This window comes from Osmerus mordax, chromosome 19 (assembly GCF_038355195.1).
Source record: "Osmerus mordax isolate fOsmMor3 chromosome 19, fOsmMor3.pri, whole genome shotgun sequence".
In the NCBI taxonomy this organism is placed as follows: Eukaryota; Metazoa; Chordata; class Actinopteri; order Osmeriformes; family Osmeridae; genus Osmerus; species Osmerus mordax.
This window is the reverse complement of record NC_090068.1, coordinates 9753359-9777787: the sequence shown is the minus strand read 5'-3', so window position 1 is coordinate 9777787 and position 24429 is coordinate 9753359. Positions and strand designations below refer to the sequence as shown.

General features: G+C 46.2%; 3 protein-coding genes across 4 annotated transcripts; all 3 read right to left on the bottom strand.

Moving 5' to 3' along the window:
* Window positions 1-2091: 2091 nt before the first annotated feature.
* Window positions 2092-5427, bottom strand: LOC136963405 (early growth response protein 1-like). Its single transcript, XM_067257530.1, has 2 exons — window positions 4783-5427; window positions 2092-4286 (listed from the first exon to the last, which is right to left on the bottom strand). Exons 1-2 carry the CDS (start codon window positions 4997-4999, stop codon window positions 2968-2970), a joined length of 1536 nt encoding a protein of 511 aa, XP_067113631.1. The 5' UTR covers window positions 5000-5427; the 3' UTR covers window positions 2092-2967.
* A 7580-nt stretch (window positions 5428-13007) lies between these two features.
* On the bottom strand, window positions 13008-19449 carry LOC136963005 (C-terminal-binding protein 2-like). 2 transcript variants are annotated; one of them, XM_067256965.1, is made up of 10 exons: window positions 19340-19449; window positions 18389-18453; window positions 15997-16151; window positions 15743-15887; window positions 15335-15541; window positions 14989-15203; window positions 14710-14840; window positions 14423-14550; window positions 13960-14080; window positions 13008-13832 (listed from the first exon to the last, which is right to left on the bottom strand). In XM_067256965.1, the coding sequence occupies exons 2-10, from the start codon at window positions 18444-18446 to the stop codon at window positions 13643-13645; spliced, it is 1350 nt and encodes a 449-aa protein (XP_067113066.1). In that variant the 5' UTR covers window positions 18447-18453; window positions 19340-19449; the 3' UTR covers window positions 13008-13642. The 2 variants fall into 2 exon arrangements, with proteins under 2 accessions (XP_067113066.1, XP_067113067.1); XM_067256966.1 differs by lacking the exon at window positions 19340-19449 and having other exon boundaries at window positions 18389-18585.
* Window positions 19450-19967: 518 nt separating this feature from the next.
* fam53c (family with sequence similarity 53 member C) lies at window positions 19968-23318 on the bottom strand. Its single transcript, XM_067257427.1, has 4 exons — window positions 23222-23318; window positions 22952-23009; window positions 21890-22743; window positions 19968-21261 (listed from the first exon to the last, which is right to left on the bottom strand). The coding sequence occupies exons 1-4, from the start codon at window positions 23294-23296 to the stop codon at window positions 20983-20985; spliced, it is 1266 nt and encodes a 421-aa protein (XP_067113528.1). The 5' UTR covers window positions 23297-23318; the 3' UTR covers window positions 19968-20982.
* Between the last annotated feature and the right edge of the window lie 1111 nt (window positions 23319-24429).

The following is a 24429-nucleotide window of genomic DNA, read 5'->3' as shown; positions in this document are numbered from 1 at the left end:
AGGCACAGACAAGCTGATCTCACCTTTCACACACACACACACACACACACACACACGCACACCCACACACACACACACACACACACACTAGAAAACCCTGTCGCACCACTTCTGACATCACTGCCAACATTCTCAACCATTCTTTCCTTTGTTCTAAAAAATTGCAGACACAGGCAGTAACACGGTTAAAACTGTCATTCCTTCACACACACACACACACATGCAAACACACGCATACACACACACACACACACACATACATACAAACACACACACCAGCCATCATCATCAATCTAGCACACAGCCCAATCTTGTTTTTCTCCCCAGTCACAGACAGAGTAGGAAAAAAGCTGGGAAATAAAATCCCTGCACCAGTTTGTCTGGGCAGTCAGCCAAGAGTCAGCACAGGAAACACCCTAAAAGGACGTCAGGAAGTCCGGTGCCGGGACAGGAAACCCCTTCTATGGGCCGAGAGATTTCCAGGCTAGCAGGACAGGCGGTGACACGACCCCTGGTGATTGGCTCTTGTGGCTGGGCTGGGCTTGTGGCAGCTGTGGCTGGAGGCAGACAGGGACACATCTTACCACAGCCACTCCCCTTTCTATGGAGCTACAGGCAGGCCACAGACAGGAGAGTGTGTATGTGTGGTGTGAGTGCGTGCGTGCACGCGTGCGTGTATGAGGGAAGGCTAATGAACTAAGATAGGACACAGGTTGAACATAAACAGAGTTATACTCCGTGTGTAACTGATAGAAGAATCTCTAGGAACAGCTAGGTTAAAGTCTACTGTGAGTCCAGTGTGTGTGTATAGGTTGTTCAATGTTCTGGTGTGTGCAATAATTACAATAAGGGTAGTAGCAGTGGTTTTACAGTGGCAGGGTATGTGAAATAATGTGTGGGTGGGTGGGGGGAGGTTCATCTGTGTAGGAATGTGAAAGACACTTGAGCGGTCTAGCCTATGGTTGTAAGGATTAAATACCTTTCAGCTGTTGCCTATCACAGTAATAGAGAGAAAGTGGGGGCTCTGTCATGAAAAGTGTGCCTGTCTTTTTTCCCCCGTTGTCTTTATCCACACACACACACACACGCACGCACACACACACACACACACACACACACACACACACACACACACACACACACACACACACACACACACACACACAGAGAGAGACTTAAAATTCACTAACTACATGCAGAAAATCTTCTTTTCGGGAGTAATGTGTAACAGAGAAATCGATTTTCAGGCCAGTAAGGGGAAGAGCAAAGGAGGGGAGGGGAGAAGGTTAAAGTAGGGGAGAGGAGAAAGGCCCTGCCACAGCTCACCTGGAACCTTCTATTTATATTTGATCTCCTCAGACAGAGAGGGGATGATTGGCTAATTATGCATAATGAAGGATTATGAGGTTGGCTGTGAAAGAGGCAAGGTAAAATGAATCACATTTAACAGTGCAGTCAGTCAACCCAGATCACACAAATTACCTCTATTACACTCCTCTTTTCTCTAATGGCATTATCACATGGACTGGAGGAGTTGAAGAGGCTTGAGAGATAGAGGGAGAAAGGGAGGGAGAGAGGGAGAAACAGGAAATTAGAGAGGAAATTAGAGGGTAAGGATGGGAGATGAATGCACCTGACACATAGTGGTCAAGGCCTATGGTCAAGAACCGTACTCCAGATAGCTTTCCATCGTTGAGTTGTGGTAGAGCTGCAGAGGATCTCAATCACAGATGTCCTCAGAGAAAGAAGACCTTCTCACACCCACTCACTCCCATTCCATAGGCTCTTCAGGTTGGTTGACATGGAAACACAGTTCTTAAGGAAGAATATGGTTGTCAAGGTGACTGCAGCTATATAAATATCCTCACTTCTCCATTTAAGCCACCCCAGGAATGGATATATTGCATAGTAAGAAGTTGTATATCATGGTATATTGATGATATGTGTGCAATATAGACTTGCAAACTTGGTTGTGTCTATCTTATAATAGATGTTTTAACAGTATATTTAATTGATTACTTCATGTCAAATACCCTTACCCCTCATGTATAAACAGCTGTGCATTCATAAAAGATTACACAAAAAGGTAACTGTATTGATACATATTTATATTTTATTCATATCCCTTTTTGGAAGGATATCATGAACAGCACATAATATCCTTGGCAGTTAAGCGCATTCAATGTCTTTAGAAGCCATAAACAGTCACTGGGTTGAACCAATAAACAACAAAATAGAAATAACCAAAAAGTAACAAACTACATAAAATCAAAAATCCCATGCCTACTTAGTAGGTAAAAAACATTTTGACTGTATTATATACATATCAACATTTTAGTTACAAAAATAAACTTTTTGCTTACATTCTCTCTGTAAGAACCTTGATATCTGTCCCTTAAATTCTCTTATTTTACATTGGGTGAAAAATACACCATATAGTGTGATCGAATTCTAGATTTGTTTAAGCTAAAGGCACCAAAGCATGGATGGCAGACTGTGGTTGGTAGCTATGGATGGATGCCAGTCAACAGACATGGGAGAGAGACAATCAATACCATTTATATTTACAGAGGGGTTCCAGCATAACTATGTAAACAAGCTGAACTCCTGGAAGAGGGTGGACAGAAAGCCAAAACATGGCTGTTTTACATAAACTCTGGACTGGATGTAGCTTCCCTTTGAGCCACTGTCTGTGGTGGTGGGCCAGCCGATCTTCAGACAGCAGCACAGGGTAGCACTGAAGCGCTGTGATATCCCTGTGATGTCCCTGTGATGTCCCTGTGATGTCCCTCAGTGCTCCAAGACAGTTTCTGAGTCTCCGAGGTGAAGCAGAGGAAAGAGTTCTCCCTCCACCTTCACCATCAACTTGTCTGGTCCATTATCTACTGAGTCCGTCTGACATCAAGCCAGACATAGTGCATTTCAGACCTGTCGTTTGTTCTTCTCCAGCAGAGTTGTGAGAGAGTCTCAGCAGAGGTCAATGTCTTGAGGGGAGAGACTAGACTGCATGTCAGACTGGGGCGTGCCCACAGGGGATGAGTAGAGGGATGGGGAGGATGAGGTGAAAGAGGAGGTGCTGAAGGAGGTCAATTGGGTGGGGAAGGTGGAGGGGTAGGAGGAGGTGCAGGGGGAGGGATAGGAGGCGTGACCAGGGGAGGAGTAGCAGGATGGCACGGGGGAATAGGAGGACCCAGGTGATGGGTAGGAGGAAGTGGGGGAGTGATAGGAGGAGGCGGAGGGGGAGGAGTACCCTGAGACTGCTGGGGAGGGGATGGCGATGGGGGCAGAGCTTTTCTCAGGTTTCTTGTCTTTCTGCCTCAGGTGAATTTTGGCGTGCCTCTTCCTCTCGTCACTGCGGGCAAACTTGCGCCCGCATACGTCACAGGCGAACGGCTTCTCGCCAGTGTGTGTGCGGATGTGCGTGGTCAGGTGGTCGCTTCGGCTGAAATTGCGCATGCAGATGCGACACTGGAAGGGCTTCTGTCCGGTGTGGATGCGCACGTGACGGGTCAGCTCGTCGGAGCGTGAGAAGCGACGATCGCAGCTCTCCACAGGGCAGGCATAGGGGCGCTCGTGGGGGGGAGTCTTGCACTGGCGGCTGGGGTACTTCCTCACGCGGCTGGACTTGACCAGCTGGGACTGGTAGGTGGAGCCCTTCAGATCCTGGGCGGTCGCCGTCACTGTTCCTGTCTGGGAGGCAAAGGCCTTGATGGTGGAGAGGGGGGTGAGGGACAGCTGCTGCTGCTGGAGGCTGTGTGTCTGGAGGGGCTTCTGATCAGGGGCCAGCAGGCTAAGGTCCCCCTGCTGGTGGGACGAGAACAGGTAGTCTGGGATCATGGGCAGGGCCGTGCTGGTGGCACAAGGCTTGGAGGAGGAGTGGTAGGCAGGTGGCGGGTACTGGCCGGAGCCGGCGAAGGACTGGGGGGAGTCGAGGAAAAGGTCAGGGCTTGTGGTGGAGTAGGAAGTAGGGGCCGCGGAGTAGATGGGATTGGGCTCACTGACGTGGATGGAGCAGCTCAGGTTGGGGAGGGAATAGGCGGCGGAGGAGTTGACCGAGGCGGTGGAGGAACATGAAGCGGCAGCCGAGGTTGGGGTTGAGGCCATGCCCACCAGGCCGCTGACCAGGCTGAAAAGAGGCTCTGCCCACAGGCTGTTGCTGCAGGCGTTGGAGGTGGGCTCCAGGGTGAAGCGCCCAGTGTAGGAGAGTGAAGGCAGGCGGGCTGTAGGGAAGTGCTGCTCTGACAGAGACTTGTCGCAGCTGAGTGAGCTCAGGTCTGGGAGGGTGTCTGAAACAACAACGATAGGGAACATTAATTAAACTGTAATTAAACGGTAGAACTTTATTAGACGTTTGTGCGTTTGTGAACGTGCATGTCTGTTTGTAGACACAAGACAAATATATTGATTTGACTCATAATGAAAAGTGCATTGGAAATGCTTTTTGCACTTGTCCTTCCTCTCTTGCTCTAATGGTATATTGTAGCAGTCCCATGACTGAGCCCCATTTACAGGGAAGGTCTTATTTTTTCAAATGCGTTAATCTAACAATTTACATAACAATTTATTACTCATACAATTACAGGGAAAAACATGATGTTCATGTTAAAATAATAGTCCAGTGATGTACTCGTACAATAAATAAATAAACTTTTATGAGTGGTCTAACATCGGCACACACGTTATCTGCAGCAGCAAAGTTTGTAAATTAAATGCATGATATGCATCCTATGTGTTTTTTAATCTGTTGACACCTGAAGCGTCAGACCCAGAGAAGAAGCTTACCTCCGGTCAGATGCTCATAGGCGTCCCCGGAGTCCCCGGTCCCAAGCCCGGCGACCTCGGCAGCGGAGGCGGCAAGGAAGGATGTACCCGTCGCGGCGGAGTGGAGCAGCATCAGCTCCTCCAACTTGGGGTAACTGTCCAAAGGTGAATGTGGGAATCCCAATGGGTCTGAGATCTGCAGGGCTGAAAGGAGAAGTTCGGCTTTCGTAGCAGCCATTTCCCTGTTCTCCTGGGTGATGCCGGCGGTCCGGGGATCTGGATAGACAGACCCTGAGTAGACGCTAATTCTCTCGAGTAAGAGAGCGAAGTCACCAGCCAGTCTTGGAGCACAGGTGCTTGATTGCTGCTGCTGTTTCTCTGAGGATGCCAATGTGGACACACCGATGTCAAAGATTGGTAGGCTATTTCTTCAAAACAATCCTCTGACAGACTTCAGAAACGATGCTTTGCCTTATTCATTCCCAAGAAAGGACTAAAAATACCCTTTCTCTATGCTACGCAAAAGTGTGCAAATTGGGATATCTAGGTTTAGGCCTAAATTATTATTTTTCCTTAAAACTTCACGTTTTCACGTGCAGGTTTGTCAGAATTGTTAAGACTACTGTTATTTGGGGCATTCTACTCTGATACACCTATGTGGCAATGAAGCTCTTTTCTTTCTGAAGAGGATTCCCACCGCTTTATAAAGCCTCTTGTCGTGACGTAGATGTCCAAATATGGAACGGAGGAAGACCATATTTAGGCAACGCAGTCTAGCATATAACGTAGGCTATGTAGAGAATAGAGACAACGGGGAGACCAACATTTAAATATTCTGTGATATCTACAGATGTTGCTCGATGCATTTTATGGTTTACTAGTTTTCAACCGTTGTTCCTTGCTTCAAATTGAGGTTTTCGACTTTAAAAGCAGATTTCCAGTCTCTGCAGATGGCTGCCATTACCGGAAATCCCAGTTACACGTCATGCCATATAAGGTCGTACCTTCAAATGGAGCGGTTCCGGTGGGGTTGTACTTCCTTGCCCTTATTAGGAGTTTCCTGGTGTACTGCTGAGCAGCGCATGGCAGATAAAAAACTGTAAATCTCTTGGACACGCTCAAGCTGTAATTCATGGCTCCACATAAAGTAGCATACATTTGATCAACCATGTAAAAATGTAACCTATACATACACATACATCTGCGTTCAGTTTTTCTTTACAAACTTAGTCAACATTTAGACAAAAACGCATACACAATCACACAAACATATATTATAGCAAACATGGTCATGAACGATTGTTTTGGAAATACATTACAAATCAGTAAGTGGTGAACTTGCATTCATTTTTCATTAGCATCAGAAGCAGCAGCATCTCCATCACTACCACCCTCCCACTACCCTCCTCTCCTCGAGCAGGGAGCCTCCTGTCTGGGCCAGATGACTGGGAGCACAGGTGCTCACTCAGCATCTTTCAAGGGGGATTCTCTGGTCTCATACTGGACACTGTTGCCCTGAGCTATTTTTAAACCACTGCAATATGCTGCTAACCTGAGAGAGACAATGTTTCATGAGCAACTGCATCTGCAAAGGACCCAGAACAATTACATTTACATTTATGCATTTAGCAGACGCTTTTATCCAAAGCGACAATTATGTATTTATATGTATTGTTTCTAGATGCTGGTTAAGCGGTTGGTAGGTTAAGAAACTTTGAAAATATTCATAGTAATGTAGAAAATAAAAGGAGCTATAAAATATGCATAAACAAACCAAACTATTGGCTTTTATTTTTATGAAAATAAATTATGTATTTCTGTTATCTAATAAAGATGGATTGAAGACAATACAGTGTCATTATTCTCATGGGAAGAGCTTGATCCAAAAGCATAGAGTAAGCCAGGGAGAGTTTCTTGTGAGCATGCCCAGTACCAGTCTGCCTATATGGGTCAAGGGTGCCTTGCAGACTGCCAGCCTTTTGGTCCAGCAGTAGTGACACACTGTTACAGCTGCTCCATATAATATGGTGTATAATACCATCATGTGTCATGACAGTAGAATCCAAGCCTGAAGTAGGAGAGCTGGGAAGAGCCGCCTGGCTTCCCTGGGTCAGAGAGCTTCTTCTAGGCAGATTCTCCAGGCTACACAGGCTGGTCTGTCGCTCTTTGATCAGTGAGATCACAGCCTGTTATGTCATCTGTCCTACTTTCTAACATGGCGCAGCCAGAGGAGTCTCTAAAGTCTCTCTCTCTCTCTCTCTTTCCAATTCTCCTGTCTTTACTATAACTTCAATTGTAGTCCTTCAGAAAACTAGACCAGTAATCTTGGTATGTCGTTGGTATGTTTTTGAACATACCAACGACTCAATGACAACATTAAACAAGTACAAAATAAATGGAATTCCAAAAGTCTAAGGCTCATCCCAAATAAGCTTTCAGCTTGCATTTGGGATGGTGTGTCAGTGTGTCAGAGCACTGTGTTGGTGGAGAGTTTGCACTTCTGTGTGTACTGGAGGTGGGAATCCCTACCTCCTCTTCCTCCTGTCCTCCCTACCTCTCTCTCTCTGCAACATCAGCCAGTTCCCATGGCAAAGCCAGAGCCCTGAGGGAGGGAGAGAGAGGGAGGGAGAAACAGGCAAAGCAGGTCCGTTATCTTTATCAGGGCTTCTCCTTGCTGCAGATCCCCTGCGCCCCCTCCACCCGCCAACGCATAACCCCCCCCTCCCCCCCCCCCCTCTCCCTTCTTCCTTGCTCAGCAGTTGATATCTAATTAAGCCTCGGTCCCTCGGTGTGAGAAAAACAGATAAACAGAGGGAGAGAATGAAAGATGGAGAGTGGGAAACGCTAAAGAGAGAGGCAGAGAGGCAGGGAGTGTTCCATCACATCTCTGTTTCCAGTGCTGCGTATGCCTGTGGCTGTTTGAAACTGTACACAACCAAACATGTCTATATCTGTGACCAGGGTTGCAAAACCTCTAAAGATGTTAGGAAGCTTGTGATGTTGAGAATCTTTTCACAAATGTTCCACACAGATAAAACAATTTATACTATTGTGAGAAAAAAGACCTGACTCTTACCAGTAAGGAGATATTTGATTGGAAAATGTCTGTTTGCTTTCAACAGCTCTTTTTCTCATTTTACATTGTTTGCTGTAACACTCTGGAGGAAAGCTTGTGAATTATTGGAGAGCGACAAACACGTACACACACACCATTGATTGACACTGAGCATAATACTCCCTCAAAGCTGAACACTCTTTCAGAACCAGCATGGGGTACACTTCAGGGTTCAATGTTCCTTTGATTTAGGTCAACACGTTAACATGATGTGGCTTGAGTAATGCATTCCTTATTTTCAATCCACGGTACATTGAGTTAATGCTTAGGCTAATAAATTAAGATGTTCCAACAAGTACTTCTCTGACTTGTTTTGTGCTATAACATTTGCAGTGAGGCAACACCTTAGAGTACAAGTTGCTCCCTGTTCAATCTCTCTTTGCACCCCAACACACACACACACACACACACACTCTCTCTCTTCGATCTCTTCTCCTTGCCTCTTCCTTTCCTCTCTCTCTGAATTCAGATATACTGATTTTCCTTCTTCAGAGTCCCATGTGCCTCATGACATCGACTAGCTGAACAAAGAAAGGTAAAAAAAAAGAGTGAGAATGATTAGAACGCAGTGTGTGTGTGTGTCTGTGTGTGTGTGAATATTAACTCATGTGTGTACATGAGTGTGTTTGTGTGAAGTCTTGCCTTCTCTAGAATGCAAACATTTTTGGCATGAAGATACCTCAACACCAAGGCTTGTCTGTCTATTTCTGCATTCTTCTTTACTTCCATTTCAATTTTTTTCCCACCAGTTCTTGGTGCCTCCTTTGCCCCTGCATGTTTGTGTGTATATGTGTGTGTATGTGTGTGTGTGCTTTTTACCTGGCGTCCATCTCTCTTACACAAGCGTTTAAACAAACACCAAAGGCTCACACACCAGAGAGCGGCACACCCCAAAGGGTTACCAAGTCCACTATGAAAGTGTTCTAAACATAGCTCAAAGAGAGTTGAATAATATCTGTTTTTGGTGAATGTTCTATTCCGAGGACTGTTGTCATCCTGTTGTTTGTGTGGGTGGGTGACAGGACCGGACCCCTGGGGTTCAGCGAGAGAGAGAGAGAGAGAGAGAGAGAGAGAGAGAGAGAGAGAGAGAGAGAGAGAGAGAGAGAGAGAGAGAGAGAGAGAGAGAGAGAGAGAGAGAGAGAGAGAGAGAGAGAGAGAGAGAGAGAGAGAGAGAGAGAGAGAGAGAGAGAGAGAGAGAGAGAGAGAGAGAGAGAGAGAGAGAGAGAGAAAGAAAGAAAGGCAGAGAGCGAGCGAGCGAAGGGTGGAAACTGTGACACTACTTCCTGTGTGTATTTACCACTGTGTTGAAGATCACACTAGGCTAGTCATCCAGCACAGCACAGTGCAAGGGAAACTGTGGTCTCATATTTGAATACATTTTCATGTCATGTTAAAAATAGCCAAACTGTAAATAACAAGTTTTTCCACATTAGATCCACAACAGGCCTGAATGGAGGATTCAATAGGTGTCAAACTGTTAACTGTGTATCTTTATTGTTGTGTTTAATAACTGGGGCCTTCCCCTTAAATCCTCCTCTAGACTCTGAGTGACCTCAAGGTCTGTGTGATTATGGATCTACATGAATTGTGGAGTGAAATAAAAGCTGTTGATTTCTCAGATATGGCAGACCTAATGTACATACAGTGTTGTTGGATTGGATGTTGTTTGATGTTATCCATAATGATGCACATAAATGGGTGTTTTGAACACACCTGTTTACCTAAATAAAAAGGAAGATTGGATTCTTCTGACATAATAATCTGATCTATCGGACATGCCATTCAGATTTCTGATAGTCATTCTGAGATTCAGATCAACATTTTATCCATGGTCTCAGGGCTGTGTGCCTACTGGCATGTATTCAACAATCCACTACTGATCTCTGCTGATACCCCTGTTGAGATCTGCTTACTGTTTCCATGACTGGGACCACATACAGTTCAGCCCACAGACACCCAGATAGCAGGCCTGTACTTCTATCTTTGGTTCAGCTCACAATGATAACCATGAACTTTCCTTCTACAGACTGTGGTGGTCCCAGAGGCAAACAGTAAACAGAAACATACTGCCTACTCTTCTGGTATAAGATGATAGTGGACCACATGACCCGATTACCAGCATCCCACCTGCATTGGAACAGTACAGTGGTGTGTGTGTGTGAGTCACTAACTTTCCCCCCAACAGTAAAGCAGCCAACCCAAACTTAACCTGAAATGTGACACTTATTTCCAACAATGCAAAAACACAAACACTTAACAGGCCCTCAACATTCTCATTGTGAACACTTGTGGCCTCATCCAAAACCATTTTTCTGGAGAAGGGTGAGTAAGAGTGAAAAGATAGAGAGGTAGACAGTGATCTGATCTGATTGGACTCTTTACCTTGCCGGTTTGCATGTATGTCTGTCTGTATATCCATGCCTGTTTGCTTGTCTGTATGGAAAGTCTAAATGAACTTAATGGCACGTTGGGATGGCGCATGATTCACTTCCAGAAAGCAGCATATCTATGACTAACTGTCTTTCCCTTACTTTGTTGTACTGCTTAATAATATTAGGCTACATATATATTAAATGTTCAGGGTACACTGCTATGAATAAACTTCCTGCAGGAAATGTTTATGGTTTCAGGAAGTTTCCATGGAAACATGGTAAAAGTCACTCAACTCAAACCCTGTGCAGCTGCTGTGTGTTTGTGTGTGAATGTGTAAAGGATGCAACACAAAAAGCTAGGGGTAACTCTAGAGGGGGATTATGTGACACATAGAAAGACAATCTTCAACCAGCCACAGAGAGCCGAGTTGGACAGGATGACAGCTGGAAGTCAACTCCCCGAGGGGTCAACTCCTTGAGGGTGATGGGGATGGAGGGCTGGGGTTAGAAGGTCTGGAAGGTGCCATTCTGAGTGCCAGGGGTCCCTCTAGAGGCGGGGTGTCACTGGTGAAGTCCGGCTGGCCAGTGTGAGCTGGAGGAGGAGGGTTTGTAGGGCATAGGGACTAGGGTCCGGCAGCGGGAGTGTGTAGGATTGTCAGGCTTTCTACTTGTAGTGTGACAGTGATGGTAGAGGACAGAGAAGGACAGCGAGGACGAGACCCACATGACAGCGGCCACCCTTAGCTCCTGCTGACTGCACCGCCTCTTCTCATCTGATCCTGTTGTCTCATCTCCTCTCCTTGTCTTGTCAACGAGGGGACGGGTCGGCACTAGCCTGGACCAGGGGGATGGAGACAGTGGTAGATGGCCTGGTGCTCCTTATGTAGGAAAACAACACAGCACACTTTTTCTATAATCACAATTGGCACAGTATTTTAAGGATGCCGATAGACTTGAACTTGAATGAAGGCAAGTCTACACGCAGCAGCATGTCTGTATGGCTGGCACATGGTGACACTAAATGAATGACCCCCCAACAATGTCATACAGAGTTGGCAGCATGCTTCTTTTACTTCATAATTACATTATACAAGATGTATATATCAGTGTAGATAAAATGTGAGTGTGCATAATAAATAAATGAAGAAATAAATGTCTCCTGTCTGGCTGGCCACCATACTACACTTGAGGGCAGGTGTGTAGTAGATTTGACCACATTGCAGACTGTCTGCATACCCAGCCATTATCACACCCATCTGGCTAATGTCCTTAATCTGTACTGTTATGCAAGCCTTAACAGGTAAAAGTGCGCAGGCCTTTACTTTATGGGCTCAACAATCAAGGAAACGTTCCCTTTCAAAGCTCTTACCTAGCTCAACAGCTCCCTCTGCTGTTCAGATAGAGAAATACAACTCATTTAGAGATGGTTGGTGAATAAAACATGCATTACTAGTTATCAGACTAAGAGCTTTTCTTACTGAATATTAAGATCAATATATAGAAACTATATTTCGAACAAGGGTGCATCAATAATCAGAAATAATCCGATATAGCATGTTAGTGTACATTGAATCTTTTGCCATTCTAAAAACAGCATATTCATTTAGGAACAGTTGAGACTGTTATATAATAAATGATTGCATGTGCAGTTTTTTTCTACCCCCTCATTACACTAATAAAACGTATCCTACCTACTACTACCTACTACACCCAGAACTGGGAATGTGTCTATGTGAACATCCATCGTGTTGTTCTAAAAACTAGGTAGTAAGTTACCACCTAGTACAAGATATCAGTGGCTCTGGAGAACGTAGTGTTTATAGTGTGGAGTGTTTTTTTAATGTAATGAGAGGTATGGATGTTGGTGTTACGAGCACTGTCTATTATAGTAAATGTTGCCTCACATTACATGGCCTCACATTCACCTGTTTTAGCTTTACTAGGCCTATGTGTTATGTTTGGTAGAAGCCAGGTAGCCTAGCTATCTAGTTTATTAAGTTACCTGGCTAATACAAGTTCTCCGAGACCGTCACCCATTATGAAATGGCAATATAAAGAGATGGGGCAATGACTCGATGTCCGTGTAAGGCTCTGTTTTGGAGAATAACGGACACCTCCTTCTTCTCGGAAATGGCGGTGAGACATTTCCCCTCGGTGTGTAGGCTACTTATGTTTCATCACCAGTGAATTTTGTGGAAAGACACAGCTTCTGTCTAGGCACTGTAATGATACCAACAGGAGACTGACAACTTACACTAGCACGACTGAACTGTTGTAGCTAGAGTACTAGTACTGAATTAGTAGGCAAGAATCACCATAGGCTTTACTCTTTTTCGGCTACAGTACAGTAAACCTTGATGACCTAAAATGATGGGTCTACTGTAGCTAGCAGCTAACGTCTAAGGCTCTGAATAAACACGTAATTTTGGTGTGTTGAAAAGCATTCCCGATTTGTTTAAGACATGTTTATGTCTTCACAAAGCACCGTACTTTACAGGAATTTAATTAGGCCAGACCAAAGAGCAGCTTGACAATTAAATTATAACAGATCCTAAAGAGTTCGTTCGGTCGCTTCTGGGAGCTACACGCAAAAGAGGTTTGAAATCCGCGACCCCTACACATACATGCCCAGCTAAAGATACTTAATTTGCACAGGTTGTGGAATTGTTGTCTGAAATAGTTTCTATTTCTGAAATCAGCAGAGTAGATAGTGTGAAAAATAGACGAGCTACACATACAAAAACTTACTAGGAACCAGATAAGGTTTTTATGAATGGCACATTTATATGAAGAATTTATCTACCCACCTATTCTGGGGTGTTGCGTAGACAATATTGATAATTCCCATCCATTTCCAAAAGCTCAACAACCTAGAGCCACACTTTTATTTTGATACTATAAATGCATTGAGCCCTACATTATAAAATCCACTGTACTGTTTTTGAACAAATAGTTGTGGAAAATGAAATTCATGTCGGCAATTCCATTTCTGATTGGCCTTACTTCTTAACATATCAAACAGCTATGAGAAAACAATAAAAGAAAAAAACACAAACAGGTTTACAAAAAGATGTACAAAAACACAGAGCCACAGGAGAATCAGAGACACACACAGAGTTAAAAAGCAAACTGGAGAAAAATCCTTGAGTAATCCACTTATTGCTTCCTGGGTGAGAAAGAAAGAGAGACACTAGAGAGAGGGAGGAAGGATGAGGCAGACTGGTCTCTCCTGAAGAGTTCTGTTTAGTGGGACTGGACCATAGCCGGGTCACACCAGAGTCTATCTGCATCACTGAGGGGCACCGAAGGAATGTTGTGGATGAGGGGGTAGCTGAGGGACCGGGGTGACAAGTTCCTACGTAGGATAAGGATCAGGGTACGCAAGTGTAGGGGGCTACTGGTCCGTTGGCATGTCTCTGTCCGTTTCTGCTTTCGAAGGCTGCCCTGGTGAGGGGGTGTGTGGTGGTCTGGAGACGGGGGCAATGCCGTGCGCCATGGGTAGGGTGCCTGCTACGATGCCTTCCACTGCAGCTCCAGCACCCCCCAGGCCTCCGGCAGTCACTCCAACCAGCCCCGCTGGAAACCTGGGGGAAAACAAAGAACTGGAGTTAGAAACCCGTGTGTGATGGACTGTGTGTGGGTGAGAGAGAGAGGTTGAGAGAGAAAGAGGGTGAGAGTGTGACACAGAGAGACGGTGACTCTGCTTGTTACCTGTAAGCAGAGGCTCCATTGTGTTCTGAGTGAACGGCCCCTGCGTCCAGGCCGGGCCACTGGGGCGTGGCCATTAGGTACTCCTTGTTGACGCAGTTCTTTAAGCTGTCAGGAATACGCCCTGGACAGACACACATGGCGGCCAATCAAATCTCTCATCAATATCCAGGGGAATCCCTTCATCATTTATTATCATTGAGGTTACTTAAGAGTTTATCTTGACTAATACATAACTGATCTAAATGCCACTCCTAGAGGGAGTCAGATGGCTGAGCGGTTAGGGAGTCGGGCTATTAATCAGAAGGTTGTTGGTTCGATTCCCGGCCGTGCGAAATGACGTTGTGTCCTTGGGCAAGGCGCTTCACCCTACTTGCCTCGGGGAGAATGTCCCTGTACTTACTGTAAGTCGCTCTGGATAAGAGCGTCTGCTAAATGACTAAATGTAAATGTAGAGTGTGTGTACCTGTTATGGCTCGGCGGACCTCTCTGGCAGCCTCTTCTCGTGCCTCCAGGGAGGCCTGCTCACTGTACCAGGAGGTGTGGGGGTTGCAGATCAAGTTGGGGGCATCCTTTAGAGGGCCCTGGGAGAAGCTGGGGGACAAACAGACACATAAGGGATCAGGCATGATAGAAAGACAAGTGTTTGTGATCCAAAAAAAAAAATCATCTAGAGAAAACTGTCGGTTTGGCCTGGATAAGAAATGGTGTGATGGTGGTACTAATGGTGTAAGCAGGCATGTGTGTGCTGACCTGAAGGGTTCCGCCTCGTGTACGTCCAGTCCTGCTCCTCGTATCCGGCCCTCCTTCAGGGCCTGGGCCAGGGCCTTCTCATCCACCAGACCCCCTCTGGCTGTGTTCACCAGGAATGCCCCCTGACGCATCTACACACACACACTGTGTCCACTTCCGATGCCTCTACACGGTTCTTTATATACACCACTGGATATTTTATTCATTTAGGAGTTCTAGATCTTCAGACTATTGTGATTCCTGGTCTGTGTACCTGATTGGTTGGCTTTATGCGTGTACCTGTTTGATGGTGAAGTCGTTGATGAGATGGTGGTTGTGCTCGTTGAGGCTGCAGTGCAGGGAGACACAGTCAGAGTGGATGAGCAGGTCTTGCAGAGTGGCCATGCGCTGCAGGCCCAGCGAGCGCTCTACTCCATCAGGCAGGTACGGGTCATAGAAGATCACGTTGAAGCCAAAAGCCTTAGCACGCAAGGCTACCGCCTGACCCACACGGCCTACCACAACAAAACACAAACACACGGTTAACCAGCTAACTGAAATCATCGACACTACATCCCCCAACAGCAACTTCAACCTTCCCATGTTGGACTTGATCCCTTCATCCCCAAACATCCACCCTCCTTACCCAGCCCGATGATGCCCAGCGTCTCTCCTCTGATGCGGGCAGCGCCCCCGGCCACCTCCCTGATCTGCTCCACGCTGGAGGCGCGAGTGCCCTCGCGCAGGGCCTGGTGCATCCAGGTGACCCTCCGGTACAGGTTGAGGATCAGACACAGAGACGTGTCAGCCGTCTCCTCCACAGACGTGGCTGGCACGTTACACACCGCTATGCCTGGAGGGAGAGGAGGGGAGGTAGACAGGGGGGGGACAGAGAGGGATTTGACTAAAAAGCCTAATGAAAGTGTTTATTTTTCCATCTTACAGATGGCATTCAAAATGTGATTGATTGTAATTTTCGCAACATTCTTGTGTATGCCGAGGTAAAACCTGTTTCAAGCTATGTTTTTAGGTCCATGGTGAGGCAGGATCATACCCAGCTCAGCAGCAGCCTTGATGTCCACGTTGTCGTAGCCGCTTCCAATCCTGACGATGATGCGCAGGCCCTTGAATTTGTCCAGGTCGTCACGGGACAGTGTGATGGTGTGGTACATTAGAGCCCCCACAGCCTCGTTCAACACCTGTGCAAGCACACACACGTACACACACAGGCGAGGAACGGATGTTAACATCAGTGTGTGTGTGTGTGTGTACGCTACATCTGTGTGCGTTGGGTGTAAGTCTAGTCACCTTCTCGTGGATCTCCTGGGTGGACTGGGCGTCACAGAAGGCGACTGTGGCCACGTCCTTGAGGACAGGCATCTCCACGGTGCAGTCACGCCCATCCAGCAGGGCCACCAGGGGCCGGGGGTGCATGGGCCCGTTCAGGATTGGGGGGCGGATGCCTTCAGCACAACAAGTTCAGAGTAAACACTCCTGACATCGAAGGCACCGTATGCAACAATCAATCAGTCAAATATCAGGCACCGAACCTGCCTCCTTAGCACATTTCACGCATAATCCTAGACTACACAGCACGTTGATATGGAGACTGAAGAATGTCTCAGATAAACCACCATGAAGGATTATGATGAACTCAGTTCATTTTATTCCTCCCTATAGTCACCCAAAGAGACACCAGAAACCAAATATTACCACTACACGATACATACACAGACCATAAAGGTAGACTGGAATAACAACACTTCAGCCTAGTAGCATTCTAGTGCCTCAGACTGTGGAGTCCATTAGCAATCTACAGCATACATGACGTGGCTTTTATGGCCATTAGGGAGTAGATGTATTGGAAAAGGGCCTCTTCCTGGCCTGCCTCTATTGCAAATATGAACAAGGCCACACCCCCTTCTCTCATCGGGGACTCCTCCAGCAGATGAGCTTGGGGTGGGGGGTGGGGTCGGGGGGGGCACAGGCTTGTTTTGAGTAGTCATGACCTAAATTTCTCTGTCTGGAGGGAGAGACCCCTGCCCTTTTATAACAATACACACACACACACACACACACACACACACACACACACACAGCAACCCCCTCCTCCAGAGTGATAGATAATGTCCAGCAGACTCCTTGACTCATGAAGGACAACTAAGGGACCACAAAATGGCCAAGGTTTCAATGGATGCTAAGCAGTTAAAAACCATCTTTCATAGACAAAGGCATCTAGTAAATGCAGTTCCTGGCATATCAATTCCAATGAAAGAAGGAGTCCAAATATTTCCACAGATTAAAAAACACTACAAGATCGGCTTCAGCCTCCACCAAACCTACTTTAATGACCCATTTCCACAGCGACATAACCGAGAAGCATGATTACAAAATAACATGCGATAGAGGGGGGAAAAACACGACACGAAAACGGAGCGGAGCTGGCAACACACACGCGCCATATGGTAAGACGCCTGGCAGTGTGTGTGTGTGTGTGGGAAGCCTGGTCAGAGTGGCAGCAGGGCCAAACACACAATACCATTCATTCAGCGCTCATTCATTCTCCCCCCCTCTGCTTGCCGCTCTGAGGGCGTACGCTATAACAGAGGGAGGGAACAGAGGGGAGGGCTGGACGACAGTGCTGCAGTACCCCACCCTGCCCCCTGCCACACACGCTGCGGAGAGCATTCACTCTCACACACCACTATCATATCCTTCAAGGACAAAGATGCTTAGGGATGGAGAACCCTCTCCATGTCATGCAGTATGAAACCATAAATAGCTACGTTCCCTGAGCCTCGACACCCCCTCAACCACCCACTTCAAGCTCCATGTCTATTCTCATAGAAACCCCCAAGAGAAAGACATTCATCTTGCTAACCTTGCATGCTGAAGCTGACCAGCCTTTCTTCCTGTGCTGCTCCTCTTCCAGCTGCTGGTTGAATGCTCTCTCTTGGCACAACCCCAGCCGTCCCACACTACCCTCCCTCTACCTACCCTCTGCTCCAATCAGAAGCTGCCGAAATTCCGCCTTGGCCTACCAGATCTAAGCTTATTAGCATAAAGGCAGTGGGCTTGGTAGTGAGTGTTCTGTGCAGAGGAGGTGGTTTCCATGTTGTTGTTATTTAAAGAGACAACCGCGGGATGTGGAAATTCGATGAGCTGTTTTAGTATGGGTTAGTTCCTTGTAAAAACAATACCACCAATCCATCTGTTTTCTAAGAAAAATGCTTCTTGTATAAAAGGAAAATTCATCTATAAAGCATTGAATACATAATAATCTAGGATGATCACTAGCAACACAGGATATGTCCTCTGCATTGCTAATAATGCACAAGGCTACAGGAAAGTTAGCACTCTGGGGTTTACTGTTTGGTGCGTTGCAACCATTATAGGTTACATCAATAGCAACAGCAGTAGAAACTGTAATAACAAACCAGGGACTGGTAGATATGTGAACTCACTCTGACCAGATTACTGATTAAGAGATTTACTAGACTGGTAGCAGAGGATACTTATCTCCACGAGTCGAAATAAGACCACAAATTTACATGGGTGGGTATTTTCACACAAGCCTTTCTAGAAAACGAGAAAGACTCGAGTGTAGGGATGTCGAGTAGGTTGCTAAACGGGTATTTTGCTATTGGGAACAAGAATTACAAGAATGCAGTGTTTTGTGTTTTAAATGTGTACAACTGACCTTCACATATGCGATCCAACCTCTGTCTCTTGACTTTATGTTTGTCCACAAGAGCCATCTCCGTTCTTCTCAGCCGATGGAACACGAACACCGGGCACACGGGAAAACAATGTTCTACAGTCAGATAGCGGCGCGCTTTATTCAACACAACACGTCCCACGTGCACTGCACGGTTTAGCGACCACCTAAAAAACGATTTACCGTGTCAATGTTTACAATCCTATCACACTAAACTGACGGTCTCTCAAGAATAGATACCTGGCTAAGGTTTGCCATTTAATAGCTAGCTAGTAGAGTAGAGTAGTAAACGGAGCACAATACATGTCAAGAAATAAATCGTTAGCTAGTATCAACAGCTAGTTTGTAACCAGCTAATAGCTACTATCTTTCTATAAAAAATAGTGCAACGCATTTTGTTAGCAAACAAAGTTGGATAGCAAGTGCTAGCTAAGCAATCATGCTAAAATCAACTAGTCTGACTGGACTCTATTTTTTATAACCGTCATCTAACTAGCCTTGCTAGCTTGCTCTTCTTGCCACTACTACTGTTTAATTTTTTATGTGGCCGGCTGGCTATCTATCTTAATCGAAAAAGTTAGCGAAATAAACCCTAAGCTCTTATTCAGCTACTGGCAAAGTGCTTAATATGTTATGCTAGCTAGGTAGCACAAGAATAATATGTTGGCGAACACCTAAGGCCTGCTACTATCTGTAAAAAAAAGAAGTCATATTTACGACCATTGATGGCTAACATTTAGCTAGACAGCTACGGTTTAGCTAGCCCGTTAACAAAACAGGTGACCTAGCTATACTATTACTTCAGGCGGCAAAAATAAACAAGTTTCCGTTCCCCAAAAGTACATTACTAGGCTAGCTACTTATTCATAAGAAGTTTGATTGAATCAAGTTGATTGAAAGCACAGTAGTTCCGTTAAAATGTCAAGTTATTACCAAGTGGCAAGTTCTCAGTTGGTCCTACGGGGGTCAGCAATAGTTAGTAAGTTAGCTAGCGAACCAGCTAGCTTGCTTGCTAATGTTAGTTCTTCCCACTTATGGGTCTTCATGAATCCAAACAGTTTGTTCAAGGGGTAGTCAGGTGACTGACGGGTCGGCGGACGAGTCAGAGCAGCAAGGGCTGCGTCTGTGCAGTGCAGCTGTTTTCAGTTGAGCATGACGCCTTCATGTGATAAAATAGGTACTGCAACCCATTGTAGGCCATTGTTGACCACTGACTGAGCGGGACAAAGAATGGATATACATTGAACCTATCTCCTAACTTTTAGATGTCCCGACATTAACAGTTAAATAATATTTTGTTTCACAACATATCCTTACACCTGTCCCATGTCTACAGACCAGTTAAGGTGGTAAAGGAAAACAACCAGACAATTCCAGTGTAAATATAGCTCTATATTATAAGACTGGATTGTATTACTAAACCTTACAAAATGTGGAATTTACTTTGACAGCTTAGATAAAAACATGTATCAGTATATCCATGGTTGTCGTCGCCTATGCTGATCTGTCAACTGAGAACAAAATCAGGAACAAAGAGGTCAGACACTTCTGTTTCCTTTCCTTGTAAAATAATTTCCAATAAACTTTATTTATACACAAACTGAGTTTGAAATTGCCATATTTTTAACACATACAATAAAAAAAACATCTCTATAAGACAGCAATGACCTGCCCCAGGACTCTCAGCTACCATCTTTACACAGAACTGGTTCTCAACAAATGAAATGGTTGTATAATACAATTTAACAATGTGCCCTCGGAATACAGTGGTTTCTTCTATTTAGAAGTTTTGTTTAACTTTTCAAACACAGTGCATTCATTATCAATGTCTATACCTCACCCTTTTCAGAGGAATGCGTTGTATAGATAAGAAATATTAAGTAAAAAGCAGAAAATAACAAAATGACTAATATCAACAGCTACACAATTCATTTCATAGTTGAATTTTTTTGTTTACAGACAAAAACATGGTGTCTTAAGGCTTATTCTGAGTCTTATGGATTGATTACCAGAAACTATAAGGTCTGCAGAAAGAAAACTGCAATGAGAGACAGCCTTTTTGCATAAAACTGAACAAAACACGGATAACTCATCACCATCATTTAGGAAAGTCTATTCTCACTACTTTACTGAAAAAGACAACTGTGGGGATTGTCCAGTCAAAGAAAGAAAGCAAGCGACCCACTGTTGTTGGTCTGTTTCTTCCTGTTCCATTCTAGTCAGGTTGAGGGTGCATTAAGAAGATATCCAACCAACACACACACTATGGGATCAGCTAGAGTCTCCAGCTTTCGGATTATTCACAAGAATGTTTCAGCAAGGTGTTCTGGAATGTACTCTGATGGGACGACAGCATCAATGGCTACCTGCGTTCTCCGTTCTTATTGATAGTAGTCAAATCATCACTGTTGTCAACGAGCTTCTATTGGCCCAGATCATCCCACCAGAGAGAGGGTGTGGTGTTGTTCCTGAGAGCCCAGCTGATTGGAGGGTAGCAGGCCAGAGAGAGGGGTGAAGTGTTCAACGATGGCGAAGTGGGGGGGGCCTAGGGGAAACATCTTCAAATATACAAGATTCTAATTCTCTTCAATAAGGTTCAAGTCTAGTTCTGTACAATCCCTCTCAAAGACACTCTGAGGACCCCCATCTCTCTCAGGGTCCTCTTCCTCCCCCTCCTCATCCTCCTCCTCCTCATCACTCTCACTCAGAGGCCCGATACTGGTCCTTCCCAGCCCCTCAGCGGGGGAGCATGAGCCCCGGAAGTCCCCTAGGAAGGGCTCCAGGCCCATGCAAACGTCTCCTCCACAGGCCAGCCTGCCTCGCTCCAGACAGCCCAAGGGGTCAGTGCTGCGCGTCTGGGGGTAGAGACATAGAATACATCATCACAGTTAGAAGAAACAGACACAGCCTAGGAGATCACATAAAAGATCATCACAATCATCTCAACTGAAGGGAGACCGACCATGTTCTCTAACACACGGTTATGGATGTTATCTGGTATTGTAATGTGATTTACTGTGTTTCTTTTCTCAGCTAAGAAGATTAAGTTATATATCAAGTGTCACTGGCTATCAATAACTAAATAACTCTTCCTCATATCCTCATAAAGAACATGAACTGCACATGTATATCATACCAGAATATTTTTTTGTCTGTTACACATTAGTTTAAAAAAATCTACTGTGAAAGCCCCTCGAAAGCTGAAAATGTAAGTGGTGGGCAAGGGGGGCCACAAAAATAAATGTGTAGTGTAACTAGGACTTTTTGCAGCTGTATGCAAAGTGTATGCAAATGAGCACTAGACAGACATGTGTGTACAGGGAATTGAATTGGCATGGCTTTGTGCCCAAACTTTAGTCAGAACCGGGGACTGGCACCCTGCTATCCCCATGTAGATCTACTCAGGGACTCGGCTTTGGATCTTAGAGATAGAGGGCTTGACTGAGGAATATGCAAGTCCAAAACTACAGTCTAGGCATGTACCTGGGTCATCTTGGTAAAGTCCAGCACTGGGCGAGCAAAGGGTCTGTCAGGGTCTCGCCGTCTCTTCAAGCCGGGCTTTAGCAGCAGCAGGTCGCAGGGCTGGGAGTGGCAGCGAGGGAGCTGAGGGGGAATGGCCCTGCGCAGCGAGGACGGTGTACTGCAGGCCGAGGAGGGAGAGGCGGGTACGGGAGGGGGTGGAGCCATAGGCTGGAGGGGCGGGACTGGGGGAGGAGGCAGGAACTGGGCTGTGGCATCTCTGATGAGGACTGGGGAGAGGGAGAATCGGCGCTGAGGTGGAGGAGGAGGATGGAGAGGGGACGGGGAGGAGGAGCAAGAGGACGGGGAGGGAAAGAAGCAGCAACAGGCTCCTCCCCCTCCTGCTGCATCACTGGGGTCCCAGGGGAAGTTCCAGGGTAGGGGGGAGTCTGGAGAGAGAGCGAGGCTAAAGAAGGTGGGGCTGGAGGAGGAGTGGAGCGAAGAGTTGAGAGAAGAGCTGGGAGCACGGAGCGGACAAGCCCCCCCCGCTGCACCCCCTCCACTGTGGCACTGGCGGTTGACAGGCGTCCAGACCTTGGAGGCACTGGGACGCCAGGTGTAGCGGCAGCGGGAGAGGTCCTCTGGCACCGACAGGGAGCGGCAGTGCCGTTTGGGAGGCGGCGGGGGGGGAGGGGGCGCCCCTGGGAGAGACAGGTCGGTTGCGGAGGTGCTGGGGACCAGGGGCCGGTGCAGGGGGTCCTCCTCAGGGAGGTGTTCGTCTGAGGGGACCAGGGGCACGGGCCCAGGGGGGAAGCTGGAGCTCAGCACCCCCTGCAGGCTAGGTTTGGAGGGAGGGCACAGCTGCCAATAACTACTTTCTATAGAGACAGGGGAGACAGAGCAATGGCAGAAGGTTAGGCCCTAGAACCTTGAATCAGAACTCTGTATAATGCAACCGTTCGTAAAATCACTGATCTGACCTTACTAAAGTAACCATGTTAGATGAGAGATTAGCACAAAGAAGCATTCTTAGTACTACTAATTGGTATTGAAGGTCAATAATAAGCTTGTGTGACTGCTACTCACCAGGCATCAATCCATCTGTGGGCCAGCAGACTGCGAGGTTGTTGGTTTCGAGCAGAGACTGGAAGACATTGAGGTTTAGTTAGGGATTTAGTTAGGGATACCATGCCATAAAAGATTAGTTATTTATTATGACTTCACAGGCTGAATAATTAGAGGCTGAATATCACACATGGAATATGACATGGACTGAATATGTAGCAGTATATAGACATGAAAAGAGGCAGACAAAAAAACAAAGACAGATAAAAAGTCAGGCAGACAGGTCCATACCACGCTGAGAGCCCCTTGGCAAATGTCGGCATCCAGACTCTGTTTCTGCAGGCGCTCCACAATCAGAGTGACCATAGCATGGTGGCGAGGTGCAGGGGAGGTGGGAAGCGGGGGAGGCAGAGGGGAGGGGGAGGGAGAAGGGGAAGGGGGGTGTCTGTCGGTCTGTTTGTCCGTCTGATCTTGAGGAACAGTGGCAGAGCTTCTCTGGCTCCTCCACCTCACCTCCTCAGGGCCAGCTAGCCCAGCCCAGTCTCACTGGGACATGGTCATGGATGGGGGCAACTCACCTGAGGGGTAAGAGAAGGAGGTTTGGGGCAGGGTTTAGATTATTTAGTCTGACCAATTGACACAATTGATGGGTCATCATTGCAGTTGTTTGTCTTTTTCGGTCCCAGCCATAGGTAGTAGATTTTGTGTAATCATTTGTTATGGTTTAAGCTTTACAAGGCCACTTCCAGCATGCAACAGAGTAAACTGCCCAATCATGTGAAGCTACAGGGTTCGAACACACTATACTGTATAGCCTACACATTTGATAAGTGTAAGTTAGGTGAAGTCACGTCTTGTGAACCAGATATGCTACAGTAGATGGCTACAAGCCATTTTGCAATTGATGCTACTGGATAGCTGTAGTCCAGCCAGACATAATATAGTCTTGGTAGTGAACTTTTAGAAGGACCGTTGGAAATAGGTTCATAAGTACACTAACAACTGAATTATAGCAGCTAGTTATAATCACGCCGTCTACATTTTTAATGTCCGCCCATCAAAATCCACTAACTCGATATGACGTGAAGAAGGGAGGTAACAAATCTGCCTTAATATTAGCTCACTAGCTAATCGACTGGCAGGGCACACAAAACAACAGATGACAGCAAGTTATTTGCAGCTGGCTTCAAGTTATATATCACTTATGTTATAAAGCTAAAACTACGGCTTCTCTTGATGTAGATAGACAACAACAATGGGACGACCAGGTAGCTAGCTAGCAATTCCAACGGGCTATAGGTAACCGGCTGGCCAGGCAGCAGGCTATATATAGCGAGCTAGCAGAAGGCTGATAAAGCCGACAACCATACAAACGTTAGCATAGCTACATCAACAAGCGAATTTGTTGGATTTTTCTTTTATTGCATTTAGAGAAATCAATCAGTCAAATTGCCTAGATCTGTTTTTCTCTGTCCCCGGTTCTGAAATATTGGATTGCC